General features: G+C 37.8%; 1 protein-coding gene across 1 annotated transcript; it reads left to right on the top strand.

Annotated features, from left to right (window-relative positions):
• The first annotated feature begins 11,490 nt into the window (after nucleotides 1-11,490).
• LOC306858598 (tripartite motif-containing protein 16-like) lies at nucleotides 11,491-15,319 on the top strand. Its single transcript, XM_079399198.1, has 4 exons — nucleotides 11,491-11,763; nucleotides 12,039-12,107; nucleotides 14,323-14,370; nucleotides 14,551-15,319. Exons 1-4 carry the CDS (start codon nucleotides 11,508-11,510, stop codon nucleotides 15,063-15,065), a joined length of 888 nt encoding a protein of 295 aa, XP_079255324.1. The 5' UTR covers nucleotides 11,491-11,507; the 3' UTR covers nucleotides 15,066-15,319.
• Nucleotides 15,320-15,557: the final 238 nt, after the last annotated feature.

Genomic DNA, 15,557 nt, shown 5'->3' with positions numbered 1-15,557 from the left:
GTTGGCCATCAGTATATATGTTTATTTGTCTCTGTTTCTGCCAACAGTCTATAAAACAAAAAGATGTGTCTGTTTTTATTTTGCCTAAATATATTATTTTTTATTTAGGCCTATTGCCCTTTAGAAGCTACAGAAGATACATGTTTTCCAGAAGACAAAACAAAATTGACAAAATTGTCTAAAGTTTTCCAGAAGACAACATTTTGAAAAACCAAAGAATTTGTGGGACCTGAAGGATTTTTCTGAAGAACTGCAGGCTGTTTAACTGTTCAGGAGCAACGAGGGACTCATGAGTAAATATCACTAAACAAACAAAAACAAAACGAAAAAAAGCACAGCTGTGGATCATTCTGGTAACAAAAGTATTAAGAATCAAATATGTAAACTTTTGAACGGGGTCATTTTTATAAATTCAACTATTATTTTATGTTGTGGACTATAATGTCTTTTATGTGAAATATCTTATTAAGGTCAGTACTAAATAAGACATAACATGAATTTTGTATGACCCATCTGATTTTGGTAAAATAAATTATTTTTTATTAACAAAGTTCGGGAGGAGCACGTTCAGATAATTAACACAAGTGGAGAGCACTCAGCAATCAATGGTAAGAGGTGTATATATACACTCAGCAGTCTCACCTCATTCCATTGACAGTTTTGCAGCATCCCTCCACCACCCCTTCTCCACGCTTCTAGTCCTAAGCACTTACATAGGGGGGAGTACTCTGGGTTCGGGCCGAACTCCGAGCTCGGAGCCCTCCCCCCGGACAGCACACCAAATACGCATTAAACTTTACCCCTTCAAATTATATGTAAGTGTGAACTCGTGAAATAACATTCTGCAGCTTCTGCAAGGTGTATGTTGCATCCAGTGCAGTTCTGAATGAAATGTCCCCATCTAAGTAAAAGGGAACTGTATGGGAACATTCTGTTAACGTTAATGTTTTCTTTGTAACCATAGAATAACCAATACAGAACGTCCCCCTTAAGTCATATCAGGAATTTTATTATGTGACCAACAGAGGACCATGTGGGAACGTTCTGTTACAAGTGTGGTGTGACTCTGGATGACTAGCTGAGACGAGAAGAGATTCTGGAAGATCAGCGGAGATGTGACTTGACTCGTGACGATCAACGGTGACTTGACTTGACTCACGACGATCAACTGTGGCTTGACTTGACTCACGACAATCAACTGTGGCTGTGGTTCATTAACATTGACTGTGACTTTACTTGGATCTTTAAGATCAGCGGTGACTTGACCGGCAGATCATACGAGACATATACAGACTATGATGCAACAGCCGCGATGTTAATGGGTTCTGAGGCGGCAGCAATGACATGATGGGGTGTTGTTGTGGCCGCCATTTTGTGAGCGTGCTCTAACGCAGCTGCTATCTCGGTCATAAATGCAGAGTCGCATTCTTCCTCTGCAATACCCACAGTAAACAGAGCCAACAGTCTGTAAAGCATAATCCATAAACTGAGCAAGTGATGAACACGGGCCCTCGTGTCTAAAATCAGATTATAGTGGTTTATTAATGCTATCACAAAAAACCTCTATTAACAAACAGTCCGGTAAATCAGAGTAGTTTGCAATGGCTAAAAATTTGCGGATATAGTTCTCCAGCGTTCTCATGCCTCGTTTAAAGGTTCGCAAAATTCTTGCTGTGTCCATACCTGACCAATGTTCCTTGGAAAAGGGAAAAGCCACTGGATCCTTGTGTGGCCGAGTATTCTGTCACGGGGCGAACGAGACGTGAGGCGTGCGAATCCATGTGTAAACTTTAATTTATAAACATAGTCAATACACAGGCATGGTCAAACAATGGCAAACAGATATGGCACGGGCAAGACACAACAGTGATCCTAGGGCAAGCGTAGGTTGACGATCGGCGAACAATATCCAACAGGGCAAGGCAGAGAGATAATCCAGGTACACAAGCAATGATCCAAACGAGGTGCAAACAGAGTCCGAACGGCAAGGCAAAGGGTTAACACAGGTAGATATCAAAACACAAGAAACCAGGCAATGCAAGACTTAGAACAACTGAGTGGGCTCAGTAGAGTAGCTATCGCTAGGATATGCGCTATACAATACTCAGCAGAGAGGAAGAGGAAGTCTATGGTTTATGTAGGGTGTGTGATCAGTGCAATCAGCTGTGTGTGTTGTCAGTGCAATGGATGATGGGAATTGTAGTCTGAGGTGGAGTGCAACAGTTAGTGTGGTGCAAGAGTCCATGTGGTGAGTTAACTGAAGTTCATTGACCAGATTCATGACAACAACAAACACAAGCCTGACAGTTATTAAGAATGCAAACCGCCAATAAAAAACGAAGAAGAACAACAACAACTCCTAACCTTCAGTATGGTTGTGGCTAGAAGGAATACAGCTGAAATTTTATTTTCTACCTATTAGATTGTGTTTTATTAATGTCTACACCTACACCTACCCCAACCCTAGCACCATATGTATCCCTTCTAGCCTATCCACCTTTTTCTTCAACACGGAAGTAAGCCTATGGGTGAGACTTCCGGTTCATTAGCCGCTATAGATAAATAACAAGAAAAATAACAATGTGCAGTAAACAATAAAACTGTTTGCACTACAATTGCTCCTGCCATAGTTCTTACTCAGAGCTCGAGCTGACAGCAAGCCAAGTTTGTTTACCATTATCTGGCAGGGCTGAATGGGCAGGCAAACTCGTGAAACAAATCCCAATTTAACCCTTGTGCAAGGGTGAGACAATAACAGATACAAGTTCTGAGTCTCTGGCACGTCCAGAGATACAGTAACAGAAACAACACAGTTCTGAGTCCTGAAAGGGGAGGGATAGTAACAGATTAAAAATTTCTGAGTCTCTGACCTGTTACAGGGAAGGCAGCAACAGAAACAACCCATTCTGAGTCTCCCATCCAGAGAGACGATAGCAGATATACTCGTTCTGAGTGTCCCATCCTGAGAGACAGAAATATCAACGTTCTGAGCTTCTGGCCCATGTGGGAAGAGGCAAAAGGGGAGTCGCGAGATTTCCAAGGTGATGTGTGTGTCTCCAGGGCACCGAAATGTAACACCGACTCGTCAGAAGTATACACAACAATATTGACTGAATGCTTGACTCAATTACAACAGGTAGCAACTACAATTTGGTTCAATACGCTGAGCCAGATCAATGGGCCAATCAGAAGATACAAAGCTCGAAGGAGGCAAAGCACACACAACAAACAAGTTTGAGGTTTTAGATTTTTGTCCTATTGGCTGTTATGGTTTTTTCTTTGTGTTGATGTAATGAATGAAATGAACAGTAAATAATCAATGACAAAGATAAACCAAATGAAATGTCAAACTTTTAACAAAAAGGGGGAAAAATACAATATGATCAACCCTAATCAAGTTCTTATTTGAAAGAAATTGATAACCCCCCCCCCCCACACACACAAAAAACAAAATTAAAAAAATCTTCAAAACTTTTTCTTTCTTGACTCTTTGGTTGATAAATTCCCTCTTTTCTTTTCGGCTTAGGTTTTGAATTTCTTGGTTTCTCTAATTTAAATATGACTATTTGTTGTAGGTTAATAGGTTTAGTTTCGATCCTCCTGTCTCTACTGTAGTTCAAACCAGTTGCTTCAAATGCAAACTCAAATCAGTATTTTAACCCAGATGATTCATTTAGACATTTACATTTACATTTATGCATTTAGCAGACACTTTTATCCAAAGCGACTTACATTGCATTCAAGTTACAGTTTTTACATTTGATCAGCTCAAGTGTAGATTAGAGTAACAATTGACATGAATTTACCTACAGACTTACAATATGTACATTGTACATTTACATTTAGTCATTTGGCAGACGCTTTTATCCAAAGCGACTTACAATTGAGGAATACAAAAAGCGATTCATCTTGAAGAGGCAATCAGACAGAGGAAGTGCTCGTAACACCAGTATGTATATATAACCAAGTAACACTTCTTTTAAGATATATATATATATATATATATATATATATACAAACAAAACAAATTGTAAATAAGGTCACAAAACTGCAAAAATAAAGGTTATACACACCTCAGTCCATTCGATAAATTCAGTTCAGAAAAATATACCTCAGTCCATTTGATAAATTCAGTTCAGAAAGAGAAAAATGTACCTGAATCCATCAGAGTTCAGAAGGGGGAAAAAACGACACCACTAAGTGGATAAGAAGATAAGAAGTAAAGGATCCAAATTTAGTCTGGGAGGCTCGCCATCTTTCTTGAGCGGCTTGATGAATTCTCACCATGCACGTAAATCACAGCGGAAAATCAAAACTTCTACACAAACAATAAAAACTGGCCTGTACACACAGGATAACATTTTAGAAATTCATTTTTTTAAACTCTGTTTCAACAGTATTTACTCTTCACACCAACATTTAACGTTCATTTACAACATAGGCCATACTTCATATACAATGAACATATCACTTAATTTTAACACGCATAAGAATACAACACACCGTTGTAATTCATCACATATATGGAAATAAATCCACAACACACCGATTCCTCTGAATTAACAGTGTTCTGTTAATATTTTCTCCAGATTACACCACGAACTATAGCGATTACTCAGCTAACTTTGGCTCGACATTCCGGATCAACAAGGCCATAACAGGTAAGCTCTTTCACAAAACTTTTCAAGTTGACACTTAATTCAACTTTAAATAACTTTTATCTGCTTTGTTTAGTAGTCGTTTACTAATTATTTATCAAAATTAGATTATCTCAAATTTTCTTAAGCTTTGTTCACATGTGTTTCTCCGTTTCATCTCCCTCTATCAGTCTCGTCCGCGTCTCACCGTGGGCGGAGTCAGCATCGCTGCGGATCACACTCAAATGGAAAATCTACATCTGCAGTGCAGATTACAACTCTAATTGGATCAATTTTACTGCAGTAATTTGCATATTAACTAATATAATAAATAAAGCAATTTATTTATCTCAATTATCTTTTATCACCGTAATTTTTTCCCCACATAAACAGTTTTACTGGAAGGGTGAATACGCCAAAAATAGTTTTTTCTATTGACTGCAAATTGACTAATTTGAGTCTGGGTTACAGAAAGTAAAAAGAACACCTCGCCTTTTGGGTATGGGAGAAGTTTTATCTGGTTTCCCTGTAACACCCATTTTGGTTAGTTTGACCAATAACAAGGCACATAGTTTCAGCGGGAAAGTGTTTCTTTGTCCCACTTCACACCTCATTTGCATGTTTTATGACTGTTCTGGCGAATCAGTGTAATTTTTCCCACAGTACAGTAAAAATAGTATGATGCATTTCACGATCACATAGTGTACAGCATTGTTTGAGAAATAAAGAACAGATCATTTTGATATCAAGAAAGAGACATCTAGTAGATCCTAAACCAGAGATACATTCATATACCTGAATATGAGTGTTTAGAGCTTACTAATACAAATAATGAGTGGTAACTAGGCTAATATAATAAGGAAACATACAAACAACACATGCATATACCAGATACCTTTGTGACTGATTAATTATGGTCTAAATAAAGAAAATGTCTCTATGTGTGTGTGTGTGTGTGTGTGTGTGTGTGTGTGTGTGTGTTATGTATCTTGTAATCGTGGGGGTAGTCCACTGGTCAGCCAGGCCTGGTCCTGAGGGTCATTTAGTTCTCTTTGGAATGTGTTTGAAGTCTGATGGAGAGAAAATATAGTCAATCTGTTAGGCATCTTTTTGACAATGCGGGGACCAGTGTTGGGTAAGTTACTTTCAAAAAGTAATTAATTACAGTTACTAATTACTTCATCAATATTGTATTTAAATTACTTTACTAATTACTCTATCTGAAAAGTAACTTAGTTACTCAATAAGTAACTTAATTATTCAAATCACTAATTAGGCTACATCTTAAAATCCCTATAAACCTTAATAGAAATTAAACTCTATATTCTTTCAATTCGAGTCAAACATAGAATAGTTGAGCCTTTTAGCTTTAAAACTGTAATACTTAAACATTTTTATGAAAAAAATGTAACCACCTTTGGTTAACAAATAGAAATACTCTGCAAAATATCTGAATAACAAAAAGGCTTAAAAGTTAAACAATACATTTCAGTTTGGCAAGATGTTCAGGAAAAGCCCAACTAGTAAAATCTGTACAGGTTTATGTCAAAATAACACGTTAACTAATGTAGGAAAGAATAAATTACAGAAATGATCTTCTCTGCTGAATAATGTCAGATCGCGCTGTTCTTATGAGGTAAATTTCTCATAGCAGGTCTTCTTTCAAAAATGATGAATATTAGATGATTTTTTTTTTTCTTAATATTTTACTTTTTTTTTTATCTAGGTGAGGGCATATGCACGCAGGTGACGGCATATAATGAGCTCAGACACGGGAAAGACTGTACCTTAGGTTCGGGGTGGGATGGGAAGCGTGCAATCTGTGATTGCGTGCAGTTTCTGACGCTCGCTAAAGCGTGCAATGGCTTTCTTATGTGCGCTGTTTTACCAGTTTCACTTTCGCTTTCGAAACGATCACGTTCAGCAAGAAGGATGGAAAGTGGGGGGCACCGTAACTGCCCGCGAATGCCCCCTCTTGGTGCCGGCCCTGATTTGAGTATTTAAGGTTTCTCTGTGAATCAGGAAAATCTGAAAGTGAACGCACCCGCACGCGGAGGGTTAAAGCCGCTGCATTCAATATCTTTAGACGGTAAATTTAGATTTCAAATTCAATATTGCTTTTAGAACTGTTGAAATTATTTACTGTATGTAACGCAAGTACTTTATAAGTAACTGTAATTAAATTTCCTAAAAATGAACAGTAATCCCTTACTTTACTTTTTCAGTGGATAAGTAATTTAATTACAGTAACGCGTTACTTAGTAATGCGTTACACCCAACACTGGCGGGGACAACCGTTGGCAATTAAGCACCCATATAAAGGTCGAATGTGGGGCCAGGTCTGTTAATTACATGCAAATGTCAAAAGGCTAAAAGGGGTCTCTTAAGGCATAAAGTTCAAATGACCATCAAGGATCATACGCAGATGTTAAAAAGGTGAATATGGATTATTTAATTTTTAATTATGAAAATGTGTGTGAAATGTTTTGAATAGAAATATTCAAAGCTTAAATATATAATGATGCTACATTTCAGCCCCTAAAAATGCAAGCCCTGAAAATACAAGGCATTAAAATGCAAACACTGTTAATACAATGCATTATTTTTCAGTTAGTTCAATTTAACATGCTCTTTTGTTTCAAAGACATTTGTCATAATTTTTCTTCCATAGATGTCCCCTTTAACATAAAAATAACACATCATTTCTAGGTAGTCACATACAGTTCGATGAGATTAACCTTATCAACAGTTGAGTATAACATAAAACAAGAAATAACACAAAACTTGACTGTAGTCTTCAATCCTACATCTGATTTATAAATCAATACTCACCGAGATTCAGTGAATGTTATAACAATTCTTATGCACCTCCCTCTGATGCACATGATCCTATTCAGCTTTTTCAAACAACAACAATTTCACTAAGTTCATGCAGCTTCAAATTAGTTTCTTTATGGCTCATAATCAAACCAGTTCCACTCCTTGTCAGATAAGAGCTCAGCCACCACCTGGTCGCCACCCAGATACTCCTGTCTTTCTTCAGTATTCGAGATTATTGTATGAGCCCCTAGAGAGACCTTTGCTTATCTTGAACAGGTGCATTTTCAGTCCAAGCAGTCCACTGGGCCGAAAGCCAGCTCATAGAGCTCCTTATTCCTCGAATAAGAATCCTGCAGGACAAGAAACTACATACCGTGGTCCAGTGCCAGCCATACCTGACTTTAACACCAAAGACCCCAGTGAGTTTACACGGTTGAATATAGTTCTTGAGAACCTCTTACCACTTGATGCCACAGAACTGTTCAGATACCAAATCTTGTCGGATCATCTGAGACTGGATGAAGTTCAGCTGGTGGCAGACTCCTACCTCAATTCACCATTCCCATACTCAGATACCATGGCTGCTGCTCTGAACGAAAGGTTTGGTCAGCCACACAAGTTGGCACTTAATGGATTAGTTCACTTTTAAAAAAACTTTTGCTGATAATTTACTCACCCCTTGCTCTGTTCTGTGATGCGCGTTCGCGACGTCACGTAATACGCAATGACGTTGAAAAGGTCACGGTTGACTTAGGCGGAAGTACCAAGTCAGTGTTTACAAATGTGCGGAAGGAGGACCATATACACATATTCAAATGTCTTTGTGTCAGTTTATCGTTTAAAATGCCCATTTGTGCGTATCCTGGGTGTTTTAATATTAAAAAGCCTACTGACTCGGTACTTCCGCCTAAGTCAACCATGACCTTTTCAACGTCATTGCGTATTACGTGACGTCGCGACCGCGCATCACAGAACAGAGCAAGGCGAGCATTTGTGCTTATAAAACTTAAACTTTTTTATTTATTTTTGAAATGACCGATCGTTTCGCTAGATAAGACCCTTATTCATCATCTGGTATCGTTTAAAGCCCTTTGAAGCTGCACTGAAACTGTCATTTGGACCTTGAACCGTTTGGGTCCCATTGAAGTCCATTATATGGAGAAATGTTTTCATCAAAAACCTTAATTTCTTTTCGACTGAAGAAAGAAAGACATGGACATCTTGGATGACATGGGGATGAGTAAATTATCAGCAAAAGTTTTTTTAAAAGTGAACTAATCCTTTAAGAAGATTGCCAAAGTGATGGATTCCCCAGACATCAAGCAGGGATATACTGAGGGATTCAACAAATTTGCTTTGCAGATAAGGGCTCTTGTTGGTATGCTGGAGACTCTTGGAGATGAAGCTGAAGCTGAGCTTCGATGCGGGTCACATGTAGAGAGACTACTGAGTAAGTTACCAGTTGAGATCAGGGTTCCGAAGACAGATGTACCACCGTTTTGGGTCAATGTATAACCTTCATGAGTTCTCTGAGTGGTTGCAGTATGAGGCTGGTGCCAGAGCAGTGAAGCACAGGTCTGTTACAAAAGCCCAGATTGGAGCAGAAATTAGAGTGCAGACGAGAAACAAAACTAGCTGCCCGTTCAGCCACCATCCTTCATGGAGCTGACGACATTGTCATTAAGGCACCTGCTAAGCCATCTCTAGCCAAGTCAGCTAGAGTGAAGACCAAAGTTACCTAAAGCCTTTTGCCCATTCTGCGATAAAGAGGACCATTATCTCAGTCAGTGTGCCACCTTTAAGTCCTTCGGTAAACAACAAATGATAGACTGGATCCAAACTAATCATCGTTGTTGGCGGACACACCAGGCAGCTCAGTGCACACTTAAGAAGGCTTGCAGTATCTGCCAGGGTAAGCATTTGCAAATCTTGCATTAGGTCAATACAAAAGGGTGCCAAAGAAGATTCATGCCTTGTCAGTTCAACCGCAGAGACCCTGTACTTTCTATAGACCCACTGACTTTAGATGTGTTCTCTTGAAAGTCATCAGAGTCTTGCTATGCCACGGAGGTAAGACGCTCAACACGTATGCCATCATGGATTATGCGTCTGAGCGGACTATACTTCTTCCTAATGCCGCCCATGAGCTCGGAATACAAGGCCAAGCTGAAAGCATAGCTTTGCAGACAATTCGCCAAGAGGTACAAACTGTCAGTGGTGCATCGGTTTCCTTTCACATACCTCCAGCAGATCAGCCTCAGAAGATATTTAAGATTGCTGCAGCCTTTACTGCCAGACGCCTTGGTCTGGCTAACCACTCGTTTCCTTTGAGCATCCTGAAGAAATACAAGCACCTGAAAGATCTTCCCCTGCAGGCCTTTGAAAAGGTATGTCCTCTACTGCTTACTGGGGCTGATAATACCCACCTGATAACACCAATAGAATCTGTCCATCTTGGCCCACCCGGTGGTCCGACTGCCATAAAGACAAGGCTTGGATGGACCTTGCAGGGACCAGTCAGGCTCTTGCAGAACTGGAACGTTGTTGTGAAGTTATGGCAACTTGATGTTCTGCCTTTCTGATGTGAGAAGCAGGTCACAAGATCCAGGGAGGATCGGCAAGCCATTAATCTTCTAGAGACCAGGACGACTCGCGTGGAAGTAAATGGGATATTACGCTATGCGACACCCTTGTTGCACAGAAAGGATTCCCCCTTTTTCCATGCTCCGAAGGAGGCGGTGATGTCAAGCCCCAGGAATATGGAGAGATGACTGATTCAAACTCCAGAGAAAGCAGCTGTTTACAACACAGAGATAGAGAATTTGGAACTAAATGGTGCAGCTTCTAAACTTCCTACAGATGGTATCACTGTAACAGGAGAGTCTTGGTACATCCCGCACCATTTGGTCAGCCATAATGGAAAGGACCGGGTTGTGTTCAACTGCGCCTTCCAATACAAAGGAAGGTTGAATGATTCCCTGTTGCCTGACACTGAAAATTTCCAACACTGAAAATTATATTGTGAGCATTGTATTTTGATTAATAAAATAAAAATTAAAATACAAAAATTAAATTTAAATTACCCCACTTCTAAATAAAAAGCAGTTATTTTTATTTTGTAAAAAATGTGCCAAAAGAGAACTGAACTCTGAACTAGGCTACCAGAAAAGAAAAAAACCTCAAAGTTTTTGCTAAGAATTCGTTTTTAATCCCTGCATGATTTTAGTCATACATGATAAATACCATATTATTGGATATCGCAATATTTTTTTAAGGCGATTATCGATAAGATATTTTCGACATATCGCCCAGCCCTACTGTACATTATCTCTTATGTGCTGTTTGAACTTGCACCGCTTCAGGCGGACTGGCTACTTCTCAGTTCATCGTAGGCATTGGAACTCCAGCAACATCCATCCATGTTCATATAGTCCATTTACACTGACACCATGTCATGTTTGGGCTGTTATTTCGTGGAGTATGAAGATTACCTGGATACCAGTATACTTTATAATTAACCCTAAAACTGGCAACGTATCCTGTGGGATACAAATATCAAAATCAAAAGTCATGTTTTGAAAAAAAAAATGATCAAGTTGTATTGTTTGAGTCCCAATAAGATGGAAAATAGAAATCAATTAATTTTCTGATGTCTCTTTATGGTTTTACCCTTTTAAGGGTTAAATGTGAGATTATTAAACTTGTTAAACTACACATCTCTTCAGCAGCAGGCACATTATTGAACACCTCGGTTATTAGCATAATACGTAGACAGGTGCTGTTGACCAATGATGAAGCATACTCTGACTTTCACTTTCACTTTCTTTCACCTACAAATGTCGGAAATTTTTACGGTGCGTTAATAAATACACAATAGTAAGTTAGTAAATGTATCACAATATTCTTTGTGCTCATTAATAAAAGAAATGTTATAATGAAGGCAATTATTTAATCTTTTCAAAGTAATTATAGCTGCTTAACAAAAATCAGCTAACTTTCTGTATCCTCAGCTATTCTTCTGCTTGTTCTGCAGGAGTGAATCAGTGAAGGATGATGGCATCTGTTTCAGAACAGCTTTTGGATGCTCTGGATGATCTAGTCACAGAAAAACTGAAGAGGTTTAAATGGCACTTAAAGAATTACGGCATTTCAGCTGCTGATCTGGAGAAGGCAGATGCTCTTGACACAGTGGATCTGATGATAAAGCGTTTCAGACCAGAAGAAGCTGTGAAGATCACTGTGGACATCCTGAAGAAGATGAACCAAAACCATATGGCTGAACAGTTAGAGAACAAACAGAAGCAAGGTAACACGTTAAAGTGAAAACGAAGTTGTTAAATGTGCCACTTAAAAAAATAAAAGTGAAACTAAAGAGTCAATATTTTAAAAATGTATGTTAAATATGAAAAAGGACCTGTAATACTATTTTTATATAACTGTGATGTTTCACAGAGTGAATGTTCACAGTGTGATGGTTGGCAGAATAAATGTACCGTTGGCTTTGAGCTGAAGCTTTACTCTTTGTTTTGCCGATGTGTTTTAATGTCACTGTATTTTCATTCTGATCTTTTTCTCTCTCAGATACAGCTCAGGCCGAGGGTAGTATTGAGGATCCTGCCCCTGTTGGAACCAGATCAAACCTGATCACTGGTAAATACTGATCACTGTCTGTACAGAGAAGCCCCAAATTTGAGTTTATTCTCTGACATGTGACCAGTAAAAATGCATGTTTTTTTCACGTGCAATCATCATGCAATTTGTCACACATGATCATGGTGCAGGTGCACATTTTAGAATTTAAGTACATTTGCTGTGCTTCACACAAAATCTACCATGTGGTACATGGTACAACATACTGTAATTCAACACACAGTAGGTATAGGTCAGATCGGATGCTCTTCAACACTTCCAGGTGGCAATCAGAGTATGTGAGCAGAGTGGAGCATCAACAATTTCCCCTCTGTTATATTACGGGTCATTGGCATGAATTGTACTTGTGATGGAGCGAGTGAAAACCACGACGCTACGGCTTTTTAAAAAAATCCACTCCTCACTCCAGTCAAAATCACACACCGCTCCGCTGTGCACTACGCTCACATACTCTGGTGGCAATGATTAGTCTTGAATCAGTCTTTAAATGTGCTAATGGTATATAGATTATTACATTATATAGACTAATTTAACATGGAATTAGCATTATCTGAATTACTGTTTTCTAATAGTGATCATTTAACTGTACATTAACATCATGACAAAATTTAGTGAAAAATATAATATGAACAAGAAATAATTATTATTGTAGTAATTGTAATACTAATAATTTAGTCAAACGTACTTGAAAAATCCATTTCAATATATAATGTGCTCTGTAAAATAATACTTCATCGTGCTTTCTGCAGGTATACACAAGATAATGTATACATAAATATTGCTCACTTAAGCGCTGATTTAATATTCCTCAGTTAAAATTTAATTCAGTTACAACAGCTTAATTAGTTATTATTATACTGTCTGGAATAGCATCTTTTCAAGTACATGTATTTTCAAGTGAGTATTTTTTTTAAACTCACTATACAGGTTTGTAACTTTTTTAGAGTACATGGTTTTTATTTAAGGCATTTAAGAGATGTTTTTCTTCAGTACATAACTTACATTTTACCGTATATATTTTCTGTAAATGTTATGAATTTAAAGTCAATATATCAAAAGAAAGAACAGTGCTCTCTAACATAGCACTGATAAAATGATGGTGTGTGAATGATGACAGATTGCTAATTTTTGGGTGAGCTGTTCTTTTCAAACACAAACTTTGAACTTTAATAATTGTTTAAAATAACCATCTCTGCAGATGGATGACTTGAGTCAAGTGTAAACACGATTCCTGACTAGTCTTTATTATTAGTCTAAAACTCACTATATTCAAATGTCAAACACTAAAATCAATGCTGAAAATATTCAAGTAACAGGTTTCAGGATATTGGTTTACTTTAACATATGCCATGTCCTTGAATTTAACATAGTCAGAACAATAATTTTTGACAGGTATCTTTGCAAAGTTTCTGCATCAAAAATACTAAAATGAAAAAGAAGAAAGAAAAAAAAACTCTGCTGCCTCTAGTTTTCAAAAGTCAGTTTCAAAAGTTTAAAAAAGTGGTTAATTTTTCAACTTTGAAATATGTACGTACAATTTAATGTGGATAATTTTTTGCTTTAACTCAAGTACTTTTTTTGGGTAAGTGACTTTTGAGTACATGGTCTGAAACAATATAGTACTTTAACTTAAGTCAAATTTCTCAGTACTTTTTATACCCCTGCTTTGACGTACATTTTCAATGTTCACGTCTGTGTTTTAGTCATGTGAACTCTATGTGTAGGTGCGAGAGATATTTAAAAGCCATAATTAAAATAACACACAAAACAACTGCTTATGCATAAAAGTAATCCATACAACTACAGTGGTTTAACCCAAGTCTTTTGAAGCGATGAGATTTGTATAATGAACAGAGTAAAATTTGATTTGAAATTTGAGGATATTTCATATTCCCTCTAATATTAAATCAAATCTTTGATCAATTTATGCATATAGAAGCCAAAATCAAATATGGCGACGAGTCAATAATGTCAAACCCTCAGTAATGGTTGTGTCATGATTTGGGCTATGTAAACAGCAGAGACATTTTTTAAATATCCTTTATGTGTTGGAGAATTGTTGCAAAGAGGAGCTCAAAAAGATCTCTGAGATCATGTGCTTTCATAAATGATTCCTCTATTATCTCATATCATGGAGAACATCATATTAGAAATGTGTTAGGAATGGATGCAGGATCATGAGAATGACACTGTTCATGTCTGTTGATTTCCACAGTCACATCCACCAACATTGATCCCAGGACCAGGAACGACTTCCTACGATGTAAGTCAGTAAGAAAACACTCAATGATGTGTGTTCATGTTCTTCCTGTAGAAGGAGAGAGAAGAGTTTTATAATTGATGATGTAAATGAAGATTTGATACACTGAACATGAAGAGTTCAGCTACATGAACAGATCAAACAGATTCATAATTCCTGATTCTGATGTTTTATCTCCATCAGATTCCCAGCAGCCCACTCTGGATCTGAACACAGTGAATAAATACCTCCGTCTGTCTGAGAACAACAGAGTGATTGCTAACACTGTCACAGATCAGCACTATCCTGATCATCCAGACAGATTTGATCATTGGCCTCAGGTGTTGTGTAGAGAGAGTGTGTGTGGACGCTGTTACTGGGAGATTGAGTGGAGTGGACGTGTATATATATCAGTGTCATATAAGAGCATCAGCAGAAAGGAACAGGGTTATGAGTGTGTGTTTGGACGTAATGATCAGTCTTGGAGTTTGTTCTGCTCTTCCTCCAGTTACTCATTCAGACACAATAATATAGAGATTGAACTCCCTGTGAAGTCCATCAGCAGGAGAATAGGAGTGTATGTGGATCACAGTGCAGGAACTCTGTCCTTCTACAGCGTCTCTGACACAATGAGCCTCATCCACACAGAACACACCACATTCACTCAGACCCTCTATCCTGGGTTTACTGTTTATAAAGGATCAGTGAAAATGTGTTGATGAATCCGAATAGATTATAGAGCCTCTTCTTTTCTCTTCATGACTTTAATACTAAAGCTGAACTTCAGTCACTGAATTAACATGTCAGAATTATGTGTAATAAATCCGCATATAGATAAACATCTGTCTCATTATAAGAAGAGTATCTGTTGAAACCAATCTGCAAGAAATTGTACAAACACCTTCAGGAAGCCAATAATGAGCAGTTATACTTTTTTTTTTTTTTTTACTTTCACATGCAAGGGGAAATACTTAAAATAAATGAATACAATCAAAGACTCATTGTCTGAGTTGTTTCTGGTCATATTTCTATGTTCGTTGAGTTTCCTTTTGACCTTAATTACGCCCTGTTATTGTTTCCTTAACTATGACTGGGACTGTCATATGCATAACCTTATAACGAGAATACTATTATAATAAAATGCTGTGAAGCTTTAGAGTTTAGCTGCCGTGTTTCTGCACGTTGTTGTGTGAAGAACGCGTCCACAAAAG

Source organism: Barbus barbus (assembly GCF_936440315.1).
Source record: "Barbus barbus genome assembly, chromosome: 39".
Lineage (NCBI taxonomy): Eukaryota > Metazoa > Chordata > Actinopteri > Cypriniformes > Cyprinidae > Barbus > Barbus barbus.
The sequence above is the reverse complement of the archived record's forward strand: the minus strand, read 5'-3'. Positions and strand labels throughout refer to the sequence as shown.

What these genes read in the sequence shown, in the direction of transcription:
- LOC306858598 (XM_079399198.1), top strand. Translation starts at nt 11,508, where the DNA reads ATGATGGCATCTGTTTCAGAACAGCTTTTGGATGCTCTGGATGATCTA. An exon ending in CAGATCAAACCTGATCACTG is followed by an intron (nt 12,108 to 14,322) that starts GTAAATACTGAT and finishes TGATTTCCACAG; the next exon opens with TCACATCCACCAACATTGAT. An exon ending in CAGGAACGACTTCCTACGAT is followed by an intron (nt 14,371 to 14,550) that starts GTAAGTCAGTAA and finishes TATCTCCATCAG; the next exon opens with ATTCCCAGCAGCCCACTCTG.